At 37.3% G+C, this 18,000-nt stretch overlaps 1 protein-coding gene across 1 annotated transcript in view; it reads right to left on the reverse strand.

The window, feature by feature from the left end:
- Positions 1 to 4,171: 4,171 nt before the first annotated feature.
- The window catches only part of LOC122637874 (inactive histone-lysine N-methyltransferase 2E), a 394,264-nt gene continuing 380,435 nt past the window's right edge, over positions 4,172 to 18,000 (reverse strand). The window contains exons 6-9 of the mRNA XM_043830365.1: positions 11,170 to 11,281; positions 5,704 to 6,045; positions 5,047 to 5,307; positions 4,172 to 4,974 (exon numbers count right to left, since the gene is read on the reverse strand). Of these exons, the coding sequence (XP_043686300.1) occupies positions 4,595 to 4,974; positions 5,047 to 5,307; positions 5,704 to 6,045; positions 11,170 to 11,281 (1,095 nt within the window). The 3' untranslated portion in view covers positions 4,172 to 4,594. The remainder of the gene's footprint in view (positions 4,975 to 5,046; positions 5,308 to 5,703; positions 6,046 to 11,169; positions 11,282 to 18,000) is intronic.

An 18,000-nucleotide genomic window follows, 5' to 3' on the forward strand; every position in this document is an offset into this window, starting at 1 on the left:
TAGATGTATGTCCATGTCTGTGTATATATGTGTCAACTCGCTATAATCGCTACGTCGGCGCTAAAAATTAGTGAGACCGAAGGAGAGAAGAGCCGAACGACCTATTGGGGCCATTTTTCTATTTTCGCGCGCGTTTAATAAATTAATAACCAGTCTGCCGACTTGCATGCATACATGTCCGAAGTGAAAAAGGAAGCTCCCTCATATTTTCATCCTTCCTTCCTTCCTTCCTTCGCCTCATCTCTCTTCTTTCTTTCATCAAATCTATCTACGATCAACTTCTTTTTTTCTTCTTCCCGTACGAGTTACGGAAATGAAAGATACGAATGAATAGGGTTGGGGGTCAATACCATGCTTCTCTCCGCATACATATCGATATAGCAACTTTTAATCGCAAGAAAGTCTTTAAGAATTATGCTTCGACTTGTTCTTATCTAATCTTGTCGAAAAATACGACGAAAATTCGATACAAGTCGATGTCGTCTACTAGCAAGCGTGTCGGTACCCTTTGATATTAACATATATGTTATGTATATATTTACAGGCGTACATAAAAAAAGGTCGATTTTTTCTTTTCTTTTCTTTTCTTTTCTTTTCTTTTCTCTCTCTCTCTCTCTCTCTCTCTTTCTCTCTTTCTCTTTGTCTTTTCTCTTGTTAGAAATAAGTTTTATTAATTACGGACGCAAAACTATACGAAAGCATTTGTTGTTGTTCTTTCTTGTCTGTCCTCTTATTACTAATTATTTTTTCCTTCAATTTACCTCCTTTTCATTTGCCTTTCTTTCGTTCACTTTTTGATCTCTTTCTATTTTTATCTACTTGCGCCATGATATTACAATTCACTCACACGCTCTTTGATTGTACGGATTTTGATCATAGGATATTCGTCTTACACGTACATACTCGTTTACATACATAATACCTTCTTTTCTCTAGCTCTCGCGTTATAAGTACATGTTATTAATACCATCTCCGGTTCACCTTTTCTCAATGCTCGGAAATTCTCTACATTTCTCTCTCTCTTCTCTTTTTTCTTTTTCTTTTTTTTTTTTTTCTTTTCTATCAATTATATGTGTGCATTTCAACAAATTTCAAGCAAAACTTTGTAAAACGAAATGAAGAGGTAAACATTCAATTCTTTTCGATGAAAAAATTAAAACTTGACGTTTCCAAGTTAGACAAAAATAGGGGAAGGGAAAGGGAAGACAAGGGAAGATACGAGATAATATCGTAAATTTACGCTAGCATAACGAATAGGAAGAAAAAAGAAAGGACGGAAGGATTAGAGGTCAGAAAAAATCTCAAAATTAACACAGAGGACATTCGGAGAAAGAAAAAGGAAGAGAAAGGAAGAGAGAGAAAGGGAGAAGTAAAAAGAGAGAGAAAAAGGAAAAAGGATTTCCGAGCTTTCCTCTTAGCTAGTGTGTCTTTTCTCCCCTTTTACATATGCCTTCTCCGCAGCCCATGCATATAAAATTATATATACAACAGAGTGATTTTTCTTTGTTGTGAGGTATTCGCACTACTTGCATCTAAAAAGAGAGTGTGTGTACATTATCGGGAAGCGAGCGAGCGAGCAAACGAGAAAGAGAGAGAGAAAGAAAGAAAGAGAGAGAGAGAGAGAGAGAGAGAGAGAAAGAGAGAGAAATAGAGAGAGAGAAAGAGAGGCAGAATGAGCGTACGTATGTGTGCGTATTTATACGCCTACGTATCTGTAAGAAAAGGGAAGATAGAGAGAGAAAGATGGAGATAGACAGAGGGAGGAGAAGAAGAGAGAGAGAAAAGAAAGAACATGAAGAGATAGAGGTGCTCACGTATTACGAAGGAAATCGCTTTCTCCGGTTTCTTGTGCAAATATTTCAGCACCGCCTCCGCTTTTTACCAGCGCGAAGTAAATTATCCTCGCGCGAGTATTTCTCCCTATTCCTTATCGAGCTTTCTTTTCCATTTCTCTCGTTCTTTCTCTCTCTTTCTTTCTTTCTTTCTTTCTTTCTTTCTTACTTTTTCTTTCTCTTTCTCTCTCTCTCTCTCTCTCTCTCTCTCTCTCTCTTTTTCTACTTCTCTTTCTCTCGTACTCGCATCGCTCTTATCACTTATATCAATTACTATTATCGCGCTCTATAACGCGCGCTCGACTCGTTATAAATAAATTAAAAATTATATATGCGTTATTATATATTTTTGTCATATTTATATTTTATGTATATATTAAATTTACTGATTCGCTTATTTTGTCACCTCTCACGCAGCAATTTCGCCATTCGATACACGCACACTCTCACGCGGACGTACGGATTCGCACAAGTCGCGAAAAAGTCTCGATAACGATATGGTACAACTATGCTACACGGTGGGGAACGAACGAGCACGTATTTCCCCTCCCCCCCTTCCCCTTCCCATTTCTCTTCTCCTTTCCTCTCCGCTTCGTTTCGTTTCGCTTCGCTTAGCCCTACTTTTAATTATTTACAAAATTCGCGCGGAATTATTACTTTTATACTCGTATTATAATATGTAGGTATGTATATGACTTTATATCTGGGTTTATGTGTAGTACCTACGCGCATTACGCGTTATACGCAATCAAACGCGTGCTTCTGTAGTACAACCTATTACGAAAAATTCTTTCTCTTTTTTGTCGTTTAATCAATGTGACGTTCCTTCGTTCTTCGTACGTACTTTATTATCCTGATCTATATATATATATATATATAATATATATATAAATGTATATATATATATATATATATATATATATATATATATATTATATCTTTCTTTCCTCTCGTGGACACAGAGCCAAAGATGCGGCATAACGAGAAAAACACGTGCGACCAAATAGAAGCCGGTAAAATGTTCGTTAAAATGAATTCCTTTCACTTTTTTTTTTTATTTCTTTTTTATTCCGAGAACTACGTATCTCGATGAATAATGGATAACGTTACGTCTAACTTATTTTCTCGATAGCTCGGCTTTGCGGTTTTTCAAAGTAATTGTACATCCCCATCGAAGGAGACTGCATTAAAAATTCAAGAGGTTTGATTGTTGTCGATCGAGAAGCCACATGCTTTGCAAATAGGTAGGCGTATGCGGTAAAACGAAACTCGAAAACGCCGTTTCAACGGTACGAAATACGTATTTGAAAGTTCCATTGAAATTTCGCATGTAATCGATTACCCGCATATCGGAGATCGAAAGAGAAATTAAGAAAAAAAAAAAAAAAAAAAAAAAAAAAGAAAAAAAAAAACAGAAAAAAGCTTCGGAAAAGAACCTCGATTTTTTGTCTGTGTATTGGATCTTATATCGTATGCTATCGAATGATTCAAACGGCGAATAAATCGTAACAAAGTTAAATCGATATCTCGATGGTAACCAGCATCGTTTGACGAGTGGCAATTAGACGTATCGTCTTAATTCGTTTCTCGTTCATTCGAAAGAATCGAATATTTCCACGATCGGGAATTGGTTTAAATGAAATGATAAACGTAAGCGTCTTCATCTCCCATATTCATTCCTTTCGTTCTTCGTCCTTTCTCTACGAAGGGAGTTAGAAAAATACGAAGTTTTCTTTAATTGCTTCGAGAAATCGTTTTATTCGTCGGAGGTATGTACGGGCAGTGTGTGTATTTCGATATTAAATGATTTTTTAATAAATGTTTAGCGTAGGTTCGTACGAAGCATTCTAAAAAGATATTCTATTAACGATCGCTATATATGCGAAATTGTGATATCAAAGAATTTTCTCAAACCGGTATGATTAAAACGCGGAAGGAACCTTCTGCGTCAGCGTTTGTACGAAAACGTGTCGAGTGACACTGACTATAATAATTATGTACGGCCGATCTATGACTCGATCGCGTGGCAGTGGATGGACTAATCTATCTAATTTCTGTTCAGGCTAGTTCGTAATCGAGCTGCCCCTTTAAAATTCGTCAAGGGTATCATTTCCCTTTTTATATTCGATCGTATCAACGTTGGAACGTTGCTTCTTCTCGCACGACAGTCGCACGTCTCGCACAAAAACGCTTTGGCCTTTCAAACCGATCTTCCTCTTTTCTTACTTATGACTTATAAACGAGTTAGAGTAAGGAAATATAGAAGAATAGAAAAGGAAAACGCAATGTTTCTAAACACAGCGTGCTTTGGTACTAGCCTGAGTACTAATTGCAAATAATTTAGTATTAAATAGTTACGCGGTAATATATTATATTAAAGGATCACTGTCACTTCTTGTTTCAGGGTATCGTGTCTTTGCACGTTTTCAATCGGTCCTTACGAACAAAAACACATGGCCGCTTATAAAACAAACTAGGAGAAACGTACGTCATGTAGAAACTCCTAAACTTCAAGGAACAATAACAAAGAGCCAATGGACTCTCTTAACAAATAAAATAAAACAACGTCAACGAAAAAGATAATCAAATCGATCACCGTGTTTGTTTATCGATAAAAAATAAGCACCAACACTTCTTTCTTCCTTTCTTTTTTCTTTCTTCCTATCTTTTCCCCTTTTTCTCTTTCTTTCTCTCGTGATTTGAGAAAGAAGCAGGATCCATCGTTATAACCAGGTAAACAGTCTCGTTCATTCGCATATTCATTAAGAAACGATGTAATCGGCGGAATGATGAGAATGATGAGAATTTCGATGTTTGTCCTTTCTGTGATTGGTTCTCGAATTGCTGCCACGTGTGCCACTGGTTCCCGTGGTACCAGATGTATGATGACTGTAACCACTGTCGCTACCGAAGCTACTGTCCGGTTGACCTTGGTATAATCTTCCTGAAGAGACCTGATCGTTATCTCTAGGCGCATAATAAACCGGTTGTGTATACTTGTCCTCGTTGTAGAGTCTGTCTGTTGGTTGAGAGTAAGTGTCCGAGGAATAAGTGTCTCCGCCAACTTGTGTGTAAACTGGCGTCGTTTCTTGATTTTGAAGACCATAATAATCGGCAGTATATTGATTGCAGCTACCACCAGCTCCACTACCGACACCGACACCACCACCACCACCACCACCACCACCACCACCACCACTACCACCACCAACACCACCACCAACACCACCGTCACGACTAGCACTCATGTACTTGTACTTTTCGTTTGACTTCTTCGATCTCTCCTTGTTACTTCTGCTTTGACTGGAGTAACGATGAAGCGGCCCGAGAACGGGCACGCTCTCGTATGGATTTTCTTCGAGTCTGAGAGCTTGAGCTGCTGGCATCGGCGGCACGAAATATGGCAGCCTATGTGCCACCGAAGGGACGGATTGTTGTTGTCGTTGACTACTGTTCGTTCTGCTCCCAGCTACGCCTGAAAAATAAACTAATCGTCAGATGTATGAATATTAGTGAAAATGTCTAAGCTTGATCTGGTGTATATAAATCTTTCATCTATCTATCTATCTATATATATATATATATATAGATGTATATAATATATATAAATATATATATGTCAATATTTATTTGTATCATATTTATTTGAAGTATTGAATAAATTTTGAAAACTTTGTTTCAATAAAGACAAGTATACTTTAGGTTATAGATTTGTATCGATGTTCGATAAAATAATAATATCTAAAGGCGAAAAATAACAGTACATCGTGTATTAGATTAGATCTTTATTAATATTTCAAGGAAAAGCTTAGATCGTTTTCGATTCGGAATAAGGATGAATAGTTACCATGGTAACGGAAATCGAACGTACCTGCCACGCTAGGATAAAGTTGTAGCAAAGCATCGAGGAGCATCCCCTCGTGGAACTCGCCGACGTCGTGACTTTTGTCTCTCTTGCGTCGATCGAGACTCCTAGGGCTTCTACCCCTTCGCTCCCTTGGCTGTCTGTTTCCGGCAGGACACGTGCCCCATGCGGGACCATTTGACGTGAGCATCCTTGCCTCGGAGGGTTCACCGACCGAAAGTTCATCTTCGGCGAACTCGTCTTCGCTGGCAGGTTTCGATGTCGATGCTCGACGATGATGACAATGATGATGATGTAAACGATTTCGTGCATTCAACTCGCTCTCCTCATCTGTCTCCGGGTGGTCCCCTATATAAAAGAAAAAAAAAAAAAATGCAGAAAATAAATTAACATCCCCTATATTTCTTTCTCTTTTTTTCCTTTTTTCTTTATCTACGATCACCACCCCTTGCTCGATCGATGCATCGACTTAACGGATTAATTCAATTGTTTTATTTTTAGCAGAGAGAAGAGAGAGAGAGGGAGAGAGAGAGGAATAGATAGATAGATAGACAGAAAGAAACGAGAAGCACTGCGTTCGACGAAAGCAAACAGCATGCTCGGAGTTTTCGTTATAAATGGATTAATCCGTGGGATTTATTATTTGCCGTTACACTCATACAACTTCCTAGTATCTGTTATATACCTTTTTAGTTCATTTATTCCGTCTACTCGCGCGCTTTACCAACGAGAAGATTGACTTCGTCTTGAACTCTTCCTTCGACTTTTCTATCATATTTGCTTAATTTTAGTACTATCGAAAAAAGGACTAGGACGATCGATCGATTCTATTTCCGAATCTTATGTAAGCAAAGCTTGACGACTCGTCGCTTTACATTTTTATGATTTGGTTATTTCATTCGAAACTACATATATGTATGTATATATGTAAATATATATATATATATATATATATATATATATATATATATAGTGACGAGCAAAAATGTAAATATACAACGCTAGTTTTATAAAAAAGACGATAATACTGTCAATACTACGATAATATTATCAAAAATTGATTGACTGATAAAGATTAAGTAAATTTAGTTACAAGGGGAATTTATTATAATAAACAAAATGTAACAGTTTATATTCATTTATGTTAATAACATTTGGTATATTTCACTAAAATAGGGACTTAAATTATTTTTACAGTTTTCTCTCAGAAATGAATGGAATAACAAATGAACAGTGAAGAAATGAAATAATTGACAAGTACTGATTGTTAATTACCATAAGACACGATTGCATAATAATTTCTCAGTATATAAGTTGTTTCAAACGATTAAATTAAAATAGAGCTACTCAGTGAGAAAAAAAAAATAGTATTATTTGTTTATAAACGTTTATTATTGCGCAATATTGCAGAGAAATGTGGCGTGAGTCATGGAATAGTTTCGAAAATAAAAAAGAGAAACATATTTTATTACGTCAAATTGTTCAACAAATGGTAGGCCGCAAATAATTTCTGACAGAGAAGCATATGAAATTGAACGTCGTATTTGGTTTGAATGTCATAAAATGCCAACAATCGTTGCTAAAGAGATTGAAACAGAGGCTAGTGAATGAAACGTTTATTGTTTTGCGAAGGAAATTGGTTTAAATGCGAAAGAAACGAAATGCGAATTAAATATTCTTAGAAATAAAAATATAAGATTACGAAAGAAATTTGTTGATACGTACAAAGAATAAATCATAGGAAATTGGAAAAGTTATTCGCTCTAATGAGATAAAAATAAATAAATTTGAAAACGATGGAGAATCCTTTGATATTGAATATTCGATAATATAAATCAAATGACTATTATAAAAAATTATGAAGTTGCAGATTTATAAAGTATTGGAGTCGTTTTACAAGGATGATAATCGTTTAGTTAAAATCAATGATATTACATACAAAGAATACATAATATTAATATAGCAATTAATTGCTACATAGCTATTAATATTTGAACATCTTACAAAACAAATAATATTTCAATATCTTATAAAACAGAATATTTCAACAGCTTACAAAATAATTTATCCTTTGTTATTAATTCTGGTCAATGAAAAAGAAGTAATATTAAAAAATTGGCTCGCTAAATCCGAATATGAATCTGATTGAAAATTTGTGGTTGATTGTGAAAAGATAGCTGGCAAAGTATGATAATCCATCTTCAAGTATTCATAAGTTGTGGAGCAGAGAACAGAAACAGAATAAAATCAAATCCGAAATAATTAAAAACTTAATAGGCAGTACGCAACGCAAACTAGAAGAAGTAAAAAAAGACAAAAAACAAAAAGAATTACGGAAAATAGACAAAACATTAATTTAAAATCTTAAATTAATACTAGTTGTATCACTCTCCATCATGTATTTGTTATACCATTCGTTTCCAAGGAAACATGCAAGCCTATAAACATAGTTTCACGTCTTTATTTTTATAAAATAATACGAATATTATTAACATAAATGAAAATAAATTGTTACATTTTATTTATCACAGATTCTCTTTGTAATTATTTATATTTTATCGGTCAATCAAACAATTACTAGTATTATCGTCTTCTTTATAAGACTAGCAATGTATGTTTATACTTTTGCTCGTTACAATATATGTATATATGTATATATATATTTGTCTGTATATCGGTATATCAATGTAGCACACGCGAGAGACCGATATTTCGGCGTTTATTCGACTGTAGAGCTAAATCGAGGATTCGGACGTTTCGAAGGCAAACAAATTCCAGAGGGTACGGAGAGAAGGGGAGTTACGTGTGGGTGTTTCGAGGGTAGCAGTAAATTTTTGGCTCGAAATTTCGCCGGTAGCGGTACGGCCTCCACTGTTGCGGCCGCCATTGTCGTCTGCAAAGAGGAATGTACAGGTAACGAAACGAATGACGTCCGGTACGTCGTTGTTTCACGACATGTAGGAGAAGCCTTTTTGCTCGTTCTCGCGCACCTATTCTTGTTTTTTAACCTTTGCTTTTTATTTTTGCTTGTTTGCTTGTTTTACAAGTCAGCTGTATCCCTTCTCTCTCTCTCTCTCTCTCTCTCTCTCTCTCTCTCTCTCTCTCTCTTTTTCTTTCTGGTTTTACGAGGCACGTTACCGTCAGTCTAACTCTATTCCGTTAGCTCACTCGAGTGCATTATTCACGCGTGCAACGTTATGCAAGCTCGTGAGCGCACACGATACTTGTTCATTGTTAATGAAAGTATAGTTCACGCTCGTACGACAACGTTGCTATAACAACTTGCGTATCTCGTGTCGACCTTTGGTTAGATTATAATCCGACGCGAGTACGAGACTTTTCTCTTCGTATTATGGTAGTACACAAAGATGAGCGAACTTTTTGTTACGTGGAGAAATAAATTCTTTTATTACTGCTATTGGATTGTCTTCGCTGGAGTATGTTCCTTCACTTTTCTAATATTTTCAGATATTATCGTTCGAACGAGAATATGAATTATTTATTTGTCGTTAAAACGTAATAATGTCGTGGTTATGACGATATAAAATCGTTAGATAAATTAATCAATCGTCAGGATCAATTGAAAATTATTCGATATAATTTTTCTATTTAAAAAAAGAAAAGGAAAAAAGTATTTAATTTAATCTATATCCTATTAAAAGATAATATAAATTTTGAAGAGTTTATAAAGCACGTGTTACGAGCTTCGAATAAGTATCGAAACAATTTGGTATAGTTATATTCCGATTTTTCTCTTTGTCTCTCTCCTCGTCATATTCTTCATTTATTATTTCTAAATGTTCTTACTCTTTTTTACTTTGTTAAACTGTTATCATTCGCAGTCAAAAATATGAGAAATTTCATGAGAAACGAACCAATCGGTAAGTCCAAAGTGATTGCATTAAGAAATATCGAGAAAAGGGCAAGATAAGGGAGAGGACTAAGGTGAAAAGTTGAGAGGAAGAAGAGACGTGTAACTACGAATGTCCTTGAATGAAATCAAGGTGCTATGAACTAACTTCACTTGACATTAAGTAACCTCTCTTCTCTCTCTCTCTCTCTCTCTCTCTCTCTCTCTCTCTCTCTCTGTCTCTTTTCCTTTCTCTCTCTTTCTATCTTTTCCCTCTTTCTTTTTCACTCGAATATCTCCCAAGATATATTACATCCTCGCGAAGAATATCCTCTTGAAATATCCTTTACTCTCTGAGTAAAGATAAAGTTACGTGCCATAGCGTATACGATCTCGAATCTCGAAACACTCATGGGTTTCAATCATTTCAACGTTTCACGTTTGCGAATCCTTATTTACTTGCAACACTCAATACTTCTTTAATCGTAAAAATCTTTTCAAAGAGAAAAAGAATAGTACGGTGAAAGATTTTCAAAGTTTGAGAAGGCAGTTCTCGAAGATGTCTACGAACGTTCGGAACTTTCTTCTTTCAATCCTACGTATCTCTTGAAGAAGTATTTTCGGTCGGTAACGTGTGAAGTACTTCCGCAGCTTGGAATGAGTGAATGAGAGAAAGAGAGACAGATAGAGATAGAGAGAAAGAGAGAGAGAGAGAGAGAGAGAGAGAGTAGAGAAATGGGTAGTCGAATGGATTGGTGGTTACGACTAATGTACGTCGTGCGGCATGTATATTCGATTACCGCATCCTCGTCAAACGTCGAAAGCCTCATCACCATGCTAATTAGCCGTCGGACTAATGGGAAGTATAAGTCAGAGGTCGTGTCACGCTTATCTCCACCCCTTCTCTCTTCAAAGCTGGATCCGGCTACGATAAAGAGTCAGTAAGGTATAAATGGAATAGAGAAAGAAATAGATAGATAGATAGATAAATAGATAGATAAATATATAGAGAAAGAGAGAGAGAGAGAGAGAGAGAGAGAGAGAGAGACAGAGACAGGGGAGGGAAGGAGGCTTGCAAACTCATGTTAGCCGACAAAGTTCAGAGAAGGGTTCAACTCAAAGGCTCGTGTTAATCGTGACAAGCGAACTGACAGACAAACGGGCACAGACGATCGAAAAACAAGTACCTATGTTTTCTCTCTGCTTGGATCGACGATCCTGCATATAACTGTCTACGATAATCCTCACATCTTCAAAGGCTAGTCTCATCTAGAATGAATAAGTATCTACTAACGAGTGAAGAATATCTTATAGGTCAAAGATATCGATAACGTTCTTCTATAAAAATTTTATAAGATTTAAGAAAAACTTTATCGATAAAAGATTCAAAGGAAGATTCATTATAGGTAGGTCGGAATTAAAGTTTCAGCTATAGAAATCCAATAAATCCTATCTATCGTGTCTCTTTCCGTTCGTGTCGTATTCTATAGTTTCTTTTCTCTTTTATATTTTTTCCTTCTTTTTTTTTTGTCTCTTTTGTTCAAATAAAACATCATTCAAATAAACTATCCGATCGTAGCAAAGTTTGAAATAAAAGAAAAACTATAAATAAGCGTGCTCACCGTTGCTGAGTTCCTCGTAGACAGGATTATAAAGATCCTGAGACGTGTAAGGATCTGGACCAGGGCTGCTGCAGACGAAGACACCTCTGCCGCCTTCCTTCACGTCCAGCATCTGTCGCAATAACGTAGAAAGGTTAAAATGTAAAATTTTCTCGGAAAAGTCGCGTTATTCGTGGATAGGTACCTTCTACGACCTTTTTATCGCGTCAAGTAAATTCGCATTAAGCAACGCATACGATATCCTACGGGAGCGACGTAATCATGAATCTCGACTCGCGGGACTAGCGAAGAAACGCTTCGTCGCGATACTTGAGCTGTATATAACGAAGAGTTTTTTAACGCTATAAACGACCGTCTCGAGAGAGAAACACCGTACACGATTGTACACTTTTTTAACTAGTTCGCACTACCTGCTGATGTGTTTACACTAGCATATTCTTTTTTGTTTTCGTTTCGTTTCCTTTCTCTCTCTCTCTTTTTTTTTTTTCTTCAAATTTTCATTCCCCATATATATATATATATCATATATAAGATATACAACTCCACTCTTTACTCGTTTGCACATTAATCGTGTATACGCAAAATTTCACGTATATTTCAATGTTTTATTATTTGTTTCGGTACCACTTTTGTTAATTGTAAATGGAGTAGCATTTAAAATCAATCGAGGCACACTCGATCTGATTATAATTCAAGGTACGAAATGGAACAAGTCAAAGTAAGCACAGTGTTGGAGAAAAGATGATCTAAAGGTAGAGAAAGAAAATAGTGACGCGGAAAGCTCGAGTCACGAGGAGAGTCTTAACGCTTTCCTCGCGTTTCCGGCCAGCGATTAACTCGTTTCTAGCCCCTAAAGACTCTTGAGATCCTTTGAGCCCTCCGCAATCCCGGCTTCTTCTTCTTCTTCTTCTTCTCTTCTTTTGCCTCTCTTTGACTCTATCTATATCTTCGTTTCTCTCCTTCTTTCTCTTTACGTACAGTTCCGTTCGCAGAAACGCTGAGTCGTTGCGAAGCAGGCAGAAACCCGAAAGAAAGAGAAAGAAAAAGAGAGGCAGAGAAAGAGAGAGAGAGAGACAGAGTGAGAGAGAGAGAGAGAGAGAAAGAGGGAGGGAGAGAGAGAGAGAGAGAGAAAGAGAGGGTCGAAAGTTAATTCTTAAATTGACGGAGATCCTACCGCCGGGAGAATAATAAGGAACAATCTTAATGTGAGCTTTGCCTACCGCTAATTTTATTTTGACGTCGTTTCCTTGTTAAATACGAATTTATAAAATCTAAACGCTCGTTAAACTGTCTCCCCGACTCATCCTCCTTTTTCTTTCCGTCTCACATTTTTTTTTCACTATTTAAGTGAATCGAGAAAGAGAGATGTAAATGTAAATTCACGTTCAGGAATCTTCCATTGTCTTTGAATTTCTTCACAAAGATATCCCTATCTTCCATCTTCTCTCTCATGCGCATACTTACAAAGAAAAAAAAGAAGAAAAAAGAAGAGAAGAAGAAAAAAGAAAAATGTTCGCGTTAAAAAGTCCGAAGATTCTCTCTCGGCAAGAATGTCCACGAAGTATATCCGAAGTATCGAGCGAATAAGTTTAGCTCGGGAATTTTAAAAACGCTGAGATATTCGTACTTACGTAGCTGTCGTAACTTCGTAAGATACGAGTCGGCTGCTAAGTTCGCTTGCGCGAATCGCAAAATTCTAATGTCTCGGCACTTTCGAGGATTACCGGTATTTCACCACGAGAAACGATTCAGAGATAAAACGCAACCTATTCGTTCGTTCGTTCGTTCGTTCGTTCGTTCGTTTGTTCGTTCGTTCGTTAGTTAGTTCGTTCGTTCATTCGTTCGTTCGTTCATTCATTCATTCATTCATTCATTCATTCATCCGTATTCTGCAACGCTCAATTTCTCTTTTTCTTTCTTTTCCCTCTCATTGTGAATTCCCGTCGAAAAGAGCATGTTTGATGCAACATTTATTAACTATAATAGAATCTATGTACCTAATTAATGCTACGATATTCCAAATTTTCGTCCATTATGCAAACCGTATAACTGATTTAAACGTAAATATTTGACGACCAATAATCGCGTCGTTGGTCACGTTCAGCCGCGACCTGATTTTCAACCCCTATTCCTACAGAGAATGAGAGTACGCGTGAATCCTCTGGAAATAAAATTACTTTCAACGTTAAATCCTGAATATTATCCTGTGCATTATCGTGTTACGTGTTACATCGATTCTACGAAACACTGACCTCGATATCAGCGAGGAAACGGGCCGCGCTAACATCTAATCTCGGGGAGAAGGATACCGGAACTAGGTAGAATGGTGTAAAGGGTCGATATGCGACATAATCGTGGATAGTACTGGAGTAGGTAGGACAGAAAGGGGTGAGAACGATTTAATCCCTGGCAGGGTTATCCCGTTTAAGCGTCGAAGCCACCCTTCCTTCTCTCTCTCTCTCTCTATCTCTTCCTCTAGCTCTTCAACCCTTCACCCACTGTCCCTCTCACTCCATGTTTCGTCCTCACACATCGATGTGCGTTCACTCGTAGATAGTTTCCGGCCTCCGTAGCCCATTATACCTGTGTGTCCTTGTAACTACGAGGAGAATTTGCCACGGGAGCTGGACGAGGCTATATCGCGTTAACGAGAGTAAATGGCGTGCCGCAATCCCCAATCTATCTCCCTACCCTTCCTTTTGGTCTATACTTCTCTTCCTTCCTTCTCCTACTCCTTCTCCTCCTTCTCTCTCTCTCTCTCTCTCTCTCTCTCTCTCTCTCTTTCTCTTCTCTTATTCTCTTTCTCTGCTACATGTTACCCTACTCACCGAGCGTTCTCAATCTTCTAGCCTTACTCATAAGATTTCTTGCAACAAGAGATGAACGTACCCGCACATTCATACACGTCAAAGTCGAATTTATGAAGTCACATCCGGAGATTCGTCTTCTATTAAAATATTGCATTTCCTCCATTAGATGTTTTAGAGGGATCTATTATCTGTTAAATCTTTTAGTTTGACGTTGGATCAAGGGTAATTCTGACCGATTGTTTTCTAAACCTGACAATCTAGAATTGAATTGAACAAATATATATTATAACGAGATGATACCTGTGATAAATGAAAGATAAATAAGGATATGGAGATCTAATTATTTTTAACGACTTATAATTAAGAACGATTTTGCTTCCCCATGAATAAGTGATGATAAGATTCTTGAATGGCCGGAAGCTTTCCTTCTAAAATACATGAATGCGAATATTTTTGCTGCAATCGGAATAAAGCGTAAGGTCGAAAGGTCGAGAGACAACCGGATATTAGATGTAAAACGAAAATAAAAAATTCAATTCATTATAAAGGTACTGCGACAACGATAAAATTAAAGTTAGATTGAAGTAGTTGGCTATTATTGAACGAAAGCATTCCTGATTTACAATCACACGAATATTTCCTCAATAAATGATTTAATTCGAACGGATCTCAAGTGTTTCCTAATAAAGCACATTGATTTTCTTTTTATACTTTGTCGATAATTCTTTATTTACCAATTCCTTCCTATTAAGTATATAATAATATATTTTTCTAATATCCCTCCCTTTTTAAAACAACGACGATAGATATCAAACTAACAGCTTGATCACGCGTACTTCAATGTTTTAATCGAATTAAATTAATACAGTACATTTAAATGAAAATATCGCGAACAATGAAAACCGCAAACTGTTAAATAATGTAACGTATTGCGACAGAATTAACCGCATAGGGATATTTATTTTTAAGCGACAAACGAGAAAATGGGTTCTGTTCTACGCGCAAAGATCTAAACAAAACGATCTTTGTATAATACGAATATATGTTCACTCGTAATCAGATGAAATGGAATATAATTTATCACAGTATCTCTGTAAAAAAAAAAAGCCAACGTAATTTTACTCTTATATCTTTCTTACGAATAATTATACAATAACGATATTTATTATTTTATTTATTAATTTTATTATTTCAAGATCCAATGATTATATTGTGAGATTGCAATCGTTTCTATACTATTTCTCAAAAATACATCGAAATGTCATTGTCTCACACGAATCCCTTTGCACGATTTCGAAAGACCAGAAAAGCAATTGGTCCAAGACGATCCATCATACTTGTCGACCCTGAAACTCCAGGGCAAAGCTACTACTGGTAGAAACGTCGACTACCCTTCTCTTTCTCTTAAGGGAAACGAAATAAGCGAGCCGTACCTAAATTAAAGTCCCGAGGGCAAAGACTATCTGCCACAAAAGAGGATCGCCCGATTACTCTCATCGTCCCAGTTATAACGTCCGACGGCCTCTTACTGGTTAGAAAGAGAAAGAGAAAGAGAAAGAGTAAAAAAAAGGGAGAGGGAGAGAGAGAGAGAGAAAGGGGGAGAATAATTGTCGTTCTACAGCAGTCTCTGATATGGCCTCGAGAGTTACACGCTTTCGAGGGTGCTTTCCTAATAAGAGCGTATCGCGAGTAATACGCGGACGAGCTCGAGCTTACTTCCGTTAAAAAGATAGCTTTAAAGCTCCGCTCGTAAATCTACGAGCACTCGAAACACTTTATTTCGCCTGGAGCGATCAGCAAACTACCCGTCCGTCATCCTTCGGACTTATTTTCGACGAACCCTTTTCGTTAGACTTCTGTTTTGTTTTTGCAACGCTGATGGAACGATATTTTCTCTGAGAGAGAGAGAGAGAGAGGGGGGGGGGGAGAGAGAGAGAAAGAGAGAAGAGAGAAATGTTTTTTTAATTGCTTCCTTTTAACTGCCGAGTATTTACTCTTTGTATTTATTTTCTCGTGTTGAAAAAAAAAGTTTTAAAGGAAAATAAATGATTTTGTTAATTATCGTCATCGTTGTATTAATGACCAAAATGAAAAGTTATTAAATATTATGATGCATCGCGCGTTTGTTAGATAAATATTTAATATGTCTGTTATATTTTCATAGTAATATGAGAAAGAGGATAGTGAGAAAGATTGGAGAGATCAATGACTGTTCGTTATGATTGCATGCGAGTAGAAGTTGAAAATAGAGAAGAAGGAAGAACTAAAAGAGTATCTGTCTACGGTGAATGGATAGAAAGATGAAAAGTAAAAGAAAAGAAAAGATACGTAGAGATACGTTGAGAATGGCAAAACGTAATTTCTGGTGTTTTCTAATCAAAAATAGAGAAAGGAAGGATACGGACGAGAAAGCAATGTTGCTCGGACTGTTCAAACAAAAAACTGGCAGTTAATTATTGAAAACATTCGAGAATAGAAGGGAAATCTTTTTTCTATTAAAAAATGCACAGGAAGGAAAGTCGATTAGATCGTATAATATAAAAATCCTTAAAATATTTCTTATCTAATGAAGAACTATTAAAAAAAACCTTTCGAGAAGATGAACCGATGATCGACGATGGAACAAGTTCAGATTTACGTCTTCAATAAAGCCGAGTGGAACGTCTTCTAGTAAAGAAGAAGAAAAAGAAAAAGAAAAAGAAAAAGAAAAAGAGAAAGAGAAAGAAGAGGAGGAGGAAGAAGAAGATCAGGTGAAACTGCGAGAAGAAATTAAATGCGAGAGAATAAGATAGAGATGGAGCTAAAAGAGATAGATAGATAGACAGAGACAGAGACAGAGATAGAGGTAGAGATAGAGATAGATGGATAGATAGATATAGATAGATAGATAGATAGATAGAGAGAGAGAGAGAGAGAGAGAGAGAGAGAGAGAGAGAGAGAGAGATTCACGGTATAGGTGTATTCCGACGGAGAGGCTTGATCCATCGTATCAACAGCAGGAAGCAATATGTCCGTGCGGTAATAGCGTGGAGCACGAAGGCTAATAGCTTGTCCCTAACGCGCCTAACCTGCCTCGCGTTCTCCGAACCTGTCCGCCGTGTATCGTACGTCTGCTGTTCGTTGATGTAGTCTCCTCTCTCACACTTACGAGACGTCACGAACGTAGCGTAACACAGATAGACGCGTAGAAACACACACACGTACAGAGAAGGAGAAGTCCGAAGAGAAAGGAGGGGCGGGGATAAGGGAGGGAGCAGAAACCTAGACGTTAAGGTCGTAGCTCGAAGGCATCCACACGCGATCCTCCCCCCACACACACCCTCCAAAGGCGAAGTGGATGATATCCCGAGATTCCGACGTTTCTCTCTCCCAATGCCAGTCTGTATTCTCTCGCTTGTGCAAGTCCGTTCGCTTCGGTAATATGCTAACCCGAGCGCTACTAACGTAACTGGCTAATTGTTAGTTATTGCACCAATTGCATTAGGTTCTAAGTCCGGCCTTACTCTCTACCAGCTAGCTATCGTTAGATCAACCTCGCTTCGCAGATACCACGGCGATGTTCTCCTTCTCGTAACGACGTGCCATGACACGGATTGACCCTCGTAATATGCCTCGACAACAGGTGGATGTATAGTAGAATCGATGCTTATCCCGTAGCAAGTGGAGTTGATGCTTCCTCTAGCTGTGATGGATAATTCCAAGGATTTATCGAACAATCGTGAAACGAACGATCTACGATGATATTATTATCCGACGGGATTAGCTTTCCTTATCGATGGGAACGAATGAACATAAAAGTTACATAACGTTAATGATGACGGTACATCGAGTAACCGATTCCTAACGATTTTAAATGTCCTTCGTCTTGAACAATCATTCCTCTATCAACCACATTTGGGAAAACTAATCCAAAGGGAACAATGAGAGTGACTAGGGGAAACCACTTTGAAGCTGAAGTACGGAAGAATAAAGGGGAGAGAGAGAGAGAGAGAGAGAGAGAGAGAGAGAGAGAGAGAGAGAG

Source organism: Vespula pensylvanica, chromosome 2 (genome assembly GCF_014466175.1).
Source record: "Vespula pensylvanica isolate Volc-1 chromosome 2, ASM1446617v1, whole genome shotgun sequence".
NCBI lineage: Eukaryota > Metazoa > Arthropoda > Insecta > Hymenoptera > Vespidae > Vespula > Vespula pensylvanica.